Source organism: Apteryx rowi, unplaced genomic scaffold (genome assembly GCF_003343035.1).
Source record: "Apteryx rowi isolate R43461 unplaced genomic scaffold, aptRow1 scaffold_437, whole genome shotgun sequence".
Taxonomy (NCBI): domain Eukaryota; kingdom Metazoa; phylum Chordata; class Aves; order Apterygiformes; family Apterygidae; genus Apteryx; species Apteryx rowi.
The window spans coordinates 577,484-590,629 of NW_020450691.1; the positions used below are offsets into that span (position 1 = coordinate 577,484).

The following is a 13,146-nucleotide window of genomic DNA, read 5'->3' on the forward strand; positions in this document are numbered from 1 at the left end:
ATGAGGAAGGGAGAAAGGAGAAAAAAGAAAAAAGGTCTCCCACTACCATCTTGCCCTTCCCACACTTCCTTTCCGGATGCAGGGCTGAAGCCGGCCCCACTCTGTCCCTTCAGCCAAGCCCTCACCAGCTTTGTTGTTTTCCTGCTTCTCTGCCAGCAYCTCAGGCCAATTGCCAAGGCTCCAGTGCCCATTAAAAAAGATTCATAAACAATGAAAAAAAAATAATAAAATGAGCGTTCTTGTCACCCCTTTTCCTTTCCTCACTTTTTTGCTCCCATTTTCCATTCATTTCTCTAGTGCTCTCTTTCTATTTTTCCTTCCTGTATATTTACACTGTGTTCCTTAGTCTTCTTCCTCATTCCCTTTGTCTTTTTATCTTGGATTTTTCCTGATTTTGTTTGCATTTTCTTTCTATGTTCCCATCTCTTCGGCTTCCATTCTTCATCTAGCACTTTTATTTCTTTCTTCACACTGCCTTCTCCCTCCCTCCTCCATGTGTCTTTATGAGTACTAGCCTTTTTTTCAGTGACAGCCTAAGTATTTTTGAGTAGCTCTTCAGGACTTTCCTCCTTCTTACAATCGTCGTGTTTTGTCACTCTCTATTAACACTGTTCYTCCATTAATTTTTTTTACTTGCTGTGTAAATACATTCCCTCAGAACTCCCTTACTATCTTTATAAATGCTTTCCTTCAGGAAATGTCAATGTATGTGCAAATTCTGTCTTTCCTAGGCCTTTAGGATGGTGTGTGCAGAGTTCAAAACTGCATTACTTTTCCAGTGGTGCCAATTGGCTGTACACAGTATTTTGCAAGCTTCAGAACCAACCTGCTTCTTCCCCATACACAATTTTTGCTGTCACAACACACTAAGATATATCACTTCTGTTCTACAAAATGTTGGGAGCAGGAAATGAGCATTGACTGTGCAGTGAGCAAGTGATTAGTTCACTAGACACATAAAACTAGTTTGCAATTGTCTACAAAAAACAGACRTGGCTTTCTTTTTTTCCATTAGGCCAGGTGGAAGGCGAGGTGGAGCAGCTTGGCCACCTGAGCAAGTCCTCAGCTATGCTCACTTTCTCCATTGTAGGCACCATCTTTCAGTATGGAAGTGTTCCTACACACAGGCTCCCACACACGTTTTCCCATGTCCTCCCATGATAGTTCTTGCTCAAGGCCCAGAGGCCAGAATGGGTGGGACTGCAATATTAGACTATAACAGCATTTTTCATACCAGGAGGAACCTTACTGATACTTTTCTGTCACACACTGCAAGATTAATGGGTTTCATATTAGAACTTCTAAATTTCCACAGGACCAGAAAGACAATGGAACTGGTACACCTGAGACCAATTTCTGAACAAAATGAGGACTACAGCATAGCCTCCCTTTCTGGCTATATGAATATACTAAAAACACATGAGTGTGATCAGCTGGTTCCAGGGACTTCACGTAGATGGATTATATTACAACTTCACCTGCAGCTGCACGTTCTGGTCCACCACAGGCTATTTGRCCCCCAGTTTATGTCCTAGCTCATCTGGTTTCCTTCCACACTTTTCTCCTTAAGACCAAGTTATAGCATAAGTCTAATATCTTATCTGAACTAATTTACTAGGCCTTAGAGTATTAGATAGTATAAGATAGCATTAGAAATTAATATCTTTAATTCATTATAGTTAGCAGTTTAACAAAGCACGGTTAAATGTTAGATAGTCTAGGCCAGTCTGGGCTTCCTAATAGGAAATAAGAAATATTAACAAAGTATACTGGCAGAGAGAAGAGGCAGAAGTGAAAAATGAACCAGAACTTTCCATGGGCAAGCTGTTGTGCTTATAAATGACCAATAAATAGGTTTGTTTGCCTTCTGTAGACTAAGACAGTTTCATATCTGTAATATCTGCTTGTCTTGCATTGGCTAGGATATTTTGGCATTAGTCAGGAGGTGAGAAAGATGAGCCCCACCCTGAGGCAATGTTACTCTGCTTTCATGGAACAATCTTTCCTTCTAAAGGTATTGACAGGGAACTCTGCTTGCTCACATGAAGTTGTGTGGCTGTGCAACTTCAGCATTTAAAAAGAGTATGAGCTTCATTGAATGAAAACTCACTTGTGGACTGGAATACTTTCAGACTCAGAAAAAAATGGAAAGAGCGATGTCTGGGCACTTCTCCTTCAGGAAGTCTCATCCAGGTGGAAAAAGAGGAATGGGGCCATCTGTCAGAGATTTCCAGCAGTCCAGCAGACCAACACAATATTAGAAATAGCTCTGATATGGCCTGCTGTGTATCTGGAACAACTGGACTAAGAGTCAGAGCTCAAACACAAACAGACTGTACAGAATACAAGAAACTAGTCCACCCTGCCTACATATGGAGTCGCTATGCAGCTGCTAGTCAGCCATCAACCCCTTGTATGATAGCCTGACCCACCTGCTACAGGAGAACCACACTAGAAACCATAGTAATGACGGCTCCAGATAGCTCTGATTCCAGTCTCCAAAACTGATCAGACAAAGACAGGGGTATTTAAAAAGTTATCTGGTCACCTGTGTCCCACTGTGTTAAGTGATGTTATACAGCTGTCACTGAAATTATTGAGCTGGTAGAAATCTTCACAGACAATCCTTGTCAGACAGGACGGACTGAAAAATAATTGTTGTATTTTGAATTCTTCTCATGCCCTCTATCCATGTAACAGAACACCTGATGAATATCAGCTCAGATCCCCAGAGGTCTGTAGGGAACCCACCTCCCACTTGTTTTGGTGGTAGTTAGTTCTATCACTACCTTCAAAGACATGGGCCAGTGCCTCCAGATAACCCTCTGATATTAAAATGTGTTAGAGCCCATTAAAGGCCCACACAGAGGAGCAACTGGTAAAACCACTTCATCATTGTGACTAAAGGCTACTTATGGTTTGGCAAGACCAAGAATAAAATCAAAACTCCTGTCTCCAAATTCATACTAATCACCATGCTGTGCTCCCTTCAGCACAGCAAATATACTGGTGTTAGAAGAGAGGTATACATATTACAAATTGCATGTTCCCATTAAGAAATCTTTTACTGTTTTTCTTCAGATCTGAAGCACTAAGAAGAATTCTCAGATAAAATCCCCCCCCCCCTTTTTTTGAGGATAGTTAATTGAATTCACTGCATATTTTGACCTGCTAGTAGCATAATCCTTACTGTGAACTACTGTCATGTGATCCATAAGGACAATCCAGACCTTGATTTAGTCTTATGTTTTGACTCTGTGGCCTAAGTGAATCTGTTCAGTTCTTTATCATCTACTGGAGGTCAAGAGTGAATGATATCAGACTGACACTGGAGATATTGCAGACATTTGATACAGGTTTTATAGTGCTTTATTTTGAACAGTAATTAAGTAAACCAGTACTGAACATATGCAGCAGGCAGTCTTTAGATAGAAATGAAATCTAATTACCATGATGGCATATGGAATTTGGAGACTGGTAATTACAATGTTAATTCCTCTCAAACTGAAGTCCTTATTTCTTTCTCATACCTCAGACATTAAGTAATTGTATGGAGCCTCCTTAATACCCAAACTAAAATTAGAAATGACAGACAACCTGTGCCTGAAAAATGTTGCACTTCTATTATTATGCCAACTGATTTCTACCCTAGAATTGCATAACCTTCTTTTTCTCAGGATAGATACAACAGGACTCCTCTTAGCTGCAGCGAATTGGTCCCCTCTTCCACGTTTGAAGGGGAATGTGTGAAAAAATCCCACACAGAGGAATCAGACCCTCCAGCCTATGAACTGTTGTAGCTCACACAGAAGAGTGATATAGCTGTACATTATGACAGTGGTTACTCTTGCCTCTTGCATCCACATGTCTCAATGCAGCCGCTGTTTCACAGATACAGATTCTGATTCTACCCTGAACAGCTTAGCGGCACTGCAGAACTTGAGCTCTGTTTCCTTGTGCATTAACAGGGGTCCATTAAGCACCCTGGACTGCCAGATTGTAGCCAGGTACAAGGGGAGGGCTATAACACCACATGTCCACATTTTTCCCTTCTAGGCAGTAGGAATCCATAGAGTGTTGGTCACGAGGGGGAGTGGTTTGGCTATGGAACAGGGATGTTGGTCTTCCTATGGCTCTTCCTCCCAGATTCCTTACAAGTTCCCAGTCTATCAAAAATGGGCTCTCAGTTCACTCTGCTTTAGGGGAAGAGGTGTCACAGAGGAACCAAATTTACTTGTTGCTGAGACTGGGATACCTCCTGGTAAAATACGATGTGTTCTCCATAGTGGGAATCCTTCAGCTTAGGGAGTGAAACAAAAGGAGACAAACTATTTCTGCTGCATATGTAGAGTACATTGTATTACACGGCTGATATATGAATATCTCAGATTTCCTTTCAAAGGTGATAGTCAGGACGCCAAGCTTTACAGGAACATGCATCTCCATAAATGTAATTGTGCTTTCATAATTAATTCATAACTAATATGCCCCACTTAAGGAGAACAGAATCTGCCTGAAAGAATCACATTGCGAGTTTTGTTGTGCCTAAATAAGAAGATAAATGGATGGTCAGCTTTAAATTCATCTTTGTGTTGCAGAATCCGATATCCTGGTACCTCTCGGGACTCACCACCTTGTTCATTTACTTCCAGAGAGACTTTATGGATGATCTTTGACAAAACCACACCTTTAGTCTCACACATTTCAGAAAAATCTGATGCACTCTCATTAAAGATGTTTGTCATCCCCAGGCTTTCCAGAAGTGGCTTCAGGTCATAGTTGCCTTCTATGTTAAACTTCGGAAGAAACACATTCACTTTGGTGTTGGCCATCATGCTGGGATTGGTCCACTGTAATAATGTCTCAGGTGTAAGTGCTTTTTCCAGCTGCAGTCATAAAGTAAGGAAGGAAATTAATGGTCAGTTCAAGGAAAGAGGGAAAAAAAAGACCATTCCTTCTGTCAACACCCAAAAAACAAAGTCCAAAAGGCAACCTTTGCTTTTTGAATTCACAGTTGGAGCATTCCAGTTTGAATTATGCTCTCCGTTACATTGATGTATGAATGATTTAGTTTATAGGATATGGCCTCCTGGAGCAACTCCACTGAATGTGCACACTCTGGCTATTAGTACCTTACAAGTTTATGTTGTGCAATCACCTCAACAACCACAGGAAGGAATCAGAGAAAGACACTCTTGACCCAGATTACATATAGCTGATTGGCAGATCCAAAAGTCTTGATTCCTGACCCTACTGAGTAATACAACTACAGGTATCTGGAATAGAAGAAGACTCCAAATCCAGAGCATGACCTTGATCAATCATGCAGCTGTTTGAACAATTTTTAAAAACTGGGGAGTGGGGCTATGGGACTTGGGGCCATGGCTATGGGACTTGGGGCCATGACAAACTGGTATGAAGGAAAGGCCTGGCTTGCATTTTAAAATCTGTATGCTCTGTAATTTCCTCCTACATAAAAAAAGTGCCTCACAACTGCAAGGACAGATTCCTCATGCCTTGGAAATTTAGGGCCAGTGGCAGTAGGTTACACAAGAGTCAGTGAGGTCGTCTGCCTCTTAAATCTTTAAACTTTGAGTAGACGTGAAAATGTGATCTATAATTTTCATAGTGAAATGACATAAGAAATATTTGTTCTTTAGGTAGTGGCTCATTATCTTTTTTTGTGCAGTTGAAAAAAAAYGACTCTTTGTAGGCACCTCTGCTCAAAATTAAAACTTAGAGAAGTATAAGATCTCAGTAAAATAAATCACTGGTACATGGCAACTGAAAAAAAATGAGGACACCTAAGTAAATAAGGTCAGCACTATTGAAAACCCAGTAAACATGACTTTAAATATTTTACTTTAGAAAAAAGTTTTTACAAGAAAAAAAATTTAATGTGACAATTAAATCTTTGTGCCAGATTTTCAAAAGTTTATAGATTCCTAAAAATACATCATGGGCACTTTCTGCACTTTATAACTGTCTCTGTGCACACCCTGTCTAAAATAATGTCTTGTTCATGACTTCAGAATCAACCACAGTGGAAACGTTGACATCACAAATATGGCATCAGGAAGAGAGAAGCAGAATGAGAAAGTAAAGTCACAGGAAACTTACTTTTTGTTTCCTTCTAAATAGCTTTTAAATAACAAAGACCTTCCATAAGATCAGCTCATTTTAAGTGGGCTGTTTCCAGGGGAAGCATTGTATCAACTCTATTTTTTTCTCTCACCTGTTCCAAGCCAGTGGTCTCATCTTCGATCTCTTTTGGCAGCAGAATGAGCATGCTWATATGTTTGTTAAGGCATGGAAGCTCAAGGATTGCAACTTTGAATTCTTTTACATAGCCCAGGCAAAAAGTAGCTTCAAGATTCATCATTTGCACTGGCTTAGTTTCAGTCTGCAAACACAGAGGAAACAATCTAGTATCCTTTTAATTCAGAGCTAAGACAGTGAGAGAGAAAAGTATGTAAGCTTGGGTGGGTGTGGTATGTTGTGCTACCATCAAGAAATCTGTTGGCTTTTGTATGTAGTGAAATAATAGTGAAACCAGTGTTAAGAGACCCTTCTAGTGATAGCTGTTGGCTCCTTAAAGGACTTGGCCTTCTAAAGAAAAGGGGAACAGAATTCTACCTGATACAATTGCAACATATTGTGCCTTAGAAGAGAAATTTACCTAATATTAGTGGCCTTCATACCTGTTTCACTGAGGGCTACAATCTATACTGTCTAAAGGGCATCATAATGTCAGTAAGTGTCAAGAACTGAGCACATCTCAGCAGTGAAGGCCGAGCCATTCAATAGGAGTAATTGACATTTTAGTTCAGGAGCTGAAACAGAACAAGAAAAAAATTCAGGCTTACCCAAAGTCAGATATTTTTGTTTTTCATGAATGAAATAAAACAAAACAAAAACTCTTTATTTGATGGGGAAGATCAACAAACTGCTCTGTTCATCTGGAAACTCCTTTTAAAGCTCAAATTCAGTAGGAAAATATCACTTCAGAAAAAAATCATAGTGTTAACTTTATCATTTTAAAAACCTTTTTAGCTGAAGTTGTTTGCTGATTTGGTAATTTACTATTTTTTTCAGTCAWCCTGAGACTCCAACTTTTCTCATGCGTATATATATAAAAATATATTCCTGGAGTGTAAACTCTTTATCTCAGAAATATTGTCCAGCTGTATATCTTGGTTTTAGGCTGATTCTCTGGTCACTATATTCATTGCTGGTCACAGTTTCAATAGAGAGTCCAAGAATGCCAGGGTAATAATAAACATTTCCCATTTTTTCTTGTTGGGATTTGTTTAGTTCAAAGTTAGAAAACATTTATTTAAGTAGAAACAGTACTCTATTTTTTTCAAAACTTACCTTGTTAACTTTAAAAGGACATTCTTTGATCTCTGCCTCTGGGAAGTTCTTCATCCAGTTTGTGACAAAATAAGCTGCATTAACTAGGAGGATCTGAGTCCGGTCATTTACACTCTCCTCATTCAAAATATTCTCCATTTTACCTGTGAAGATATTTAAGCTGGTTGTCAATACAACAATACATTATCAATATATCAATTGCTTCAGCTGAATATGGAACCACTATGCTGAATTAAAATATTTGTGTCCTGCACTTCACAGGTGGAAGATTTTAACTCTAAGGGAAAAATCCAAAAAGAAGCACTTACTTTCCTAATTGTAGTTTAATATTTGAAGTGGAATTTGGGATCCAGATTGATCTTCTGAATGACTTTTTTTTTTCTTGGCTTATATAGCATGAAATCCAAAACATGTCTACTGTTTTTGTTTAGTACCTTAAAGAAGGTACTGAATTTTCAGTGAAATTCAATAGGAAAGACATCATTTGACCTTTGGGGAGCAAAACTTGAAGGGAAGTTCCAGATTAGCTCCTGCTCGCTTCTAGAGTGATACATGAGAATAAAATAACCAGAATAACAGGAAATGTTGTTCTGATTATAGTTCATAACCAAATATTGCTATAGCCTTCAAAGAGAGTATGGAATTCTTCTCCCCTCTCCCCCTGTTTTAGACCTATTCAAGCACAGACATAAAAGACACTGAATTAAGAGCACTGAGGATGAAAGTTCTCCCTTCATGCATGGAAGTGGCGCAGACTGTATAAGCAATGCAAGGTACTTCCACAAGGCCACCTGCACCAGCTTGGGAAGGACCAGACATGACTCACACACCTATATTTTCATATTTGTACCACACGAGGGCAATAGACAGCAACCAACCCCAGAGCTACATGTAAGCAGGCTGTAAACAAGCTCTCTTTTGGGCACTGCATGCACACACTGGCTGGGGCCGAACCTCTGTCCCCCACAGACTGCGCAGGCTGTGCCTGGGGACCCTCGTGGTCACTGATGTGCATCTCTTGTGACTCAGCCTAGCAGTTAGTGGCTCAGCGGTAGCTTCGGGTAAGTGTTCTCAGCCCAACTGGCACAGAAAGGTGTCTCTAAATAAGAAACACGTCCACATGTGGCATGCTTGCTGGCAAAATCAGCAAAGCAGCTGAGGAATTAATAGCCCCAAATTCAGAATCTAGCAAATACTTGCCATTAGAATAAAACTTTTAAAGGAAATAGGGCCTTGGTTCAATGTGCTGATGTCAGATATGTTTGAAGCTCCACAGCCAGGAGCTGTTGTTCTCCCAGACTGGCCTGCTGAAGTAAAATGTGAACAACTTTCCACAAGGTTTATGCCAAGTCTCCCATTTCTGTCTTCAGAAAAGCTGCAGTAGTAAATTTAATGTTTGCAAAATATGCTAATATTGCTAATCCTCGTTAATCTAAATAATAGGTGTAGTCCCATTACTTTCACTATGTATTTATTTATGAAAGCATTACTAAAGAGATGAGGACAAAGATCTCTTTCTTCAAAGACCTAAATAGCATCTCCTATGTTAAACTGTACTCACCATCAGTTAGCTCTGAAAGAGATTTGTTGATCTTCTGTCGGGTCTCCTCAGTTTTTTCTTTGAACTCCACTAATTCCAGTTCAGATGGAAAAGGCCTCTTTGTGGAGTTGACAAAGTCCTGAAAGACACAAGGAACCAAAGTCATCCTTTACCACAGGATAGCTAGAGAGTTTGTTATTGTGGATGGCTATGAAGTAACAGAAGGTGACAACCAGGCTGCACAGGTGCATTCAACAGATTGCTTGCAAGACTATCTTCAGTCCAGTGGCTTTACATCATCAACTAAAGTACTGYTGGTATTGCAAGAGTGAGCATGTTACCACAGTCTGAAGGGATAAAGCAACCCCCAGTCAAAATCCAGGTAAGAGAAAGGACTGAGATAACAGTCAGTTCACATCATGTCTGTCTTCACCACCTGCTCTTTACAGCAGTGCAGTTGGGGAGTTTATTGTTGTGGAAGGGTATTGACATTTGCTGTAACAGAGGCTGAACAGCAGGCAGTCTGATTTTAGAAGCATTTAAGCATGCTGTAAGTTTTCCAAAACATCACTTTTTAGGCTGAAATTGTCCTTGCTTGTGGCCCTTTGGAAKAAAAACAAATATTTTTTTCTCAGTCATTTGCCAGGTCTGTAAGTAATAAGGCCAAGATTGTGCCTCCTTACATATGTTAAAAAAAATACAGCTTGTGCAGTAATTACTTGGGTGTGTGAACTGGACACACATTTGCACCTTCTTTTTTTTCCACTCCTTTTCACTCATACTTACAATGCAAAGACCTTGATGTGGCATAGAAGTAATATTGCATTCAAAACCTACTAAACCTACTGACCTAATGCATTTTAATGAAAGAATTACAAACATTGTAATAGATGTACAGCCTGGGGACAGGCAGCACACTCATCCTTCTATAAACATTTACAGTAGCAGAGATTATTTTTTTCATCATCTGAGTCCAGCCAAACTGCCAACTAACAGCCAAACTGAGATGCTTTATTTTGGAATAATGTTGAGGTCTCACACCATAACYTGTCAACTTGCTGGCCAAGCAATTCATAGCACAAGACTTTTCTGCAGTACTTACTGTCGTAGGATTAAGAGACTTTTCTACAAAGAGCCTTTTGACCATTTTCAGTGCAAAGAAAGAGGTGAGTTTGGAAACATCTGAAGTTACTGTTTGGAACCCAAAAGAAACATCTTTGACATCTTGTAAATGGAGTACCTGTTAAGGAACACAGTAAAATACTTAGCATCATTTTTTTATTTAAACATCCCTAATAACTTAATAATAAATACTGCTTGTTTGTGACCAGAGCTGTGACTTCTTGTATTTAAGCTGGTTCTTGCTCTTTACTCAAAAAGCATTTCTTTATTTGACAGCCTCACATAAATCTAAAGATCAGATCCCATCAGAACTTTAACCAAATGTATTTCTTTCCTGTAAGGAATCCACAGAAATCAATAGAGCTGTTCGTACTGGTAATGTAACTTAGTTGACTAAATCTCTGCAGTATGGAGTTATAAGGTTTTCAGCAAATTCACATTCCTAACCAAAAATACGGAGTTTTTAGGCCCAATAAATGAGGGTCCCAGTTAGTCTCCTCTCTATAATTGGGCTGAAGCTTTAAAAATGCTTAACTGATCATCAGTTTTTTTGGTTGCTGTGATTGATACATGACATCACATGAAATTTCAGCAAAAATTGATCAGATAACTATGTTTGCACGGACAGCCAAAGTATGAGCTGAGGGTAGGGCTGCTGACCCCCACACACCACATCACAGCTCTTGGGAATTACAAATCTAGTTCTAGGGAGTTCTGGGATGACCTAAAACTTGCTGCTTCTAGGCATCAGAGAGGAAAGGTTCCTGCTGTTTTTATTCAAAAATAACCTTGTTATTTTTTTAGGAATCAAACATCTATGTCTACTTGTCACAAGGCTTTTGATGGTGGCTGTTTTATTTAAAGGCGGCCCACCCAAYCCTCCTCACCTTTCTCATATTCCTGCATGAGGCATATCAGGCATTAGCATTGCCTTCATCCCCCAGTCCTGCTCTTTCTCCCTGAACACTTCATACCTTTTCAGACACATTAAATTCCTGTACTGCCTCAGCTCCTCTCAGTGTCCTCCCCTCACCTTGCTCAGTGGGATCAGAATGAAATAACCTCYCAAGTACATAGCAACAGCACACTTGTCACAGCCAAACTCCATGATCATTTTTTCCTCAGAAACAACTTTCTCAACTCATTTTCTCCTCCAACTCTTTTATTTTCCACTACATTAAGGGCAGAAAGCTCTTCTGTCTGTAAATTACAGCTGGGGAGAAAGCTACACTTTCTCTACTTGTCTATCTGGGAGAGCTTTTAGCACAACTTTGTTAAATGATATTCCACAGTAAGATTGCCAGTCTCACTTCCTTTGTATCTAGAATTTAAAACCCAAGCTTACCAAGCATAAACTCAGGGACAGGCAGAAACTAGAATACACACGGAAAATAGGAGATACTACTTTTGAAAACATATCAAGTTCCTCCTTAGTATCTGTGGTCAGCACATTTGTATACCATTTGAAAAATGTGGACCATAAATGCATTTGTGTAACAGAACTCTATTTGTGAATGTGTGTTAACTTATTATGGGAAGGTTCAAAGCAAATTGCAGACACAAGTGAAAATGAAATTAAGCCCAGATTAATATTTTGAACTCTCCCACTGGAAGGCCAATGCTTGAATTTTCAGAGAGTGAGGAATGTGAAGCATGTCATTTAAATTAAGAAAAAGTTTAGATTTAATTTTTAATTTTTTTTGAAAAAACAATCTTGTTTGGAAAATTCTGTGATGCCTAGAAGATCTTCTTGGATGTGTTTCTGTATAGCACTGTCAATAGCACAAGAATCAGTGTAATCTGTGGCATGAGTGTAGAAGGATGTGCTCTGGCATACCTTCAGTGAATGAGGATGCACAGGGAGGAACTCCTAAAGAAGGGAAAATGAATTTGAATATGCAGAATGTCCCTCAGAGTGAAGTGATAATTAACATATACATGTGTACTGAATTTGCTTCTCATTCACCATTAGATAACTGCAGAAAATGAGGGCACCCTCAGTGAGATAAAAAAAAACTATGTAAATCTTCGTTCATCCAGAGGCAGCAAAAGAGGCTGTGAGGCAGCCTCTCTGCCCCACAGCATAGAGTTGGTATACTGATCACATCATGATGGTGTGGTGATGCACCATGGTGTTGTAAACCCCTCTAACACCACGAGCTGCTTGTAGGGAGGGACGTGGTTCAAGCTGGGCCCTCTTCTACTGCATTGGTCTTCTCTTCATTGTATCCCAGGAGAAAGGGGAAACTTTAACAGTAGGGCCACCAAGAACACTTACTGCTGACAGATAATGGCTAAGTTATTTCTAATTCTATAAAGTTTAGGCCTTCTTGAACAGTGAAAAACTGTTATCCAGAAAATGCAGTGATCTGGATTGCAACTTGGAACCACAATCAACCCTGGTTGCTCAAAGGAGAAAAGGTTTTTATGCAACTGTTGAGAACTCGGCCTACCCCATGACACCTACCACCTTATACATGTTTTAGAAAGCTTTTTCTTTATGCCAGTGATTTTCAACCTCTTTTGATATGTGGGGCCCTGAAGTCTAGCCTCTTAAGAACTTCAGATGGACAGTTTGCAGTCTGGCATATAAGCAAACCACTGTTATAATGCTATTGCAGCCAGCAGGGTACTAAAAAGAATAAATAAGAAAGACACCTGCAACAGGCACATAATTTTGCACGCACACAGAGGATGCTGACAGCCCACCTGTTTCATTTGGTTTGCAGTGTCACCTTTTGTTGCTTTATATGCCAGAGCCAGAGAAGTTGAGGTACACAGTGGAGCAAAAATGATATTGGCTGTTTTGTCCTTCTCACAGAGTTTTTTGAACATATCAACTGCAAAGGCAGTGTTTGCTAGTTGCAGAGCGTCCATCGTCATCCTGAAACAGAAAAGGAAAGAGGGATATGACCAACAGCATAATTCTAGCTCCTGTTGCAGTGGTCTCTGGGCAGAGCACTGATTTATTTAGTAAAGAAAGAGGCTGGATGCCAGTATGAGAACAGGGCAGCTAGAACCTACAAGGAGAGAAGGCAAGAGCCTGACTGAGCCTGCTCAGCTTCAGAGCACACCAGCAGCTTCTGAGGAGCAGAGAAGGTCTCGTCCAT

The 13,146-nt window shown here is 39.9% G+C and overlaps 1 protein-coding gene across 1 annotated transcript; it reads right to left on the bottom strand.

The window, feature by feature from the left end:
• Window positions 1-4,493: 4,493 nt before the first annotated feature.
• On the bottom strand, window positions 4,494-12,919 carry SERPINB5 (serpin family B member 5). Its single transcript, XM_026076720.1, has 6 exons — window positions 12,746-12,919; window positions 10,017-10,154; window positions 8,936-9,053; window positions 7,375-7,517; window positions 6,236-6,403; window positions 4,494-4,886 (listed from the first exon to the last, which is right to left on the bottom strand). The coding sequence occupies exons 1-6, from the start codon at window positions 12,917-12,919 to the stop codon at window positions 4,494-4,496; spliced, it is 1,134 nt and encodes a 377-aa protein (XP_025932505.1).
• Between the last annotated feature and the right edge of the window lie 227 nt (window positions 12,920-13,146).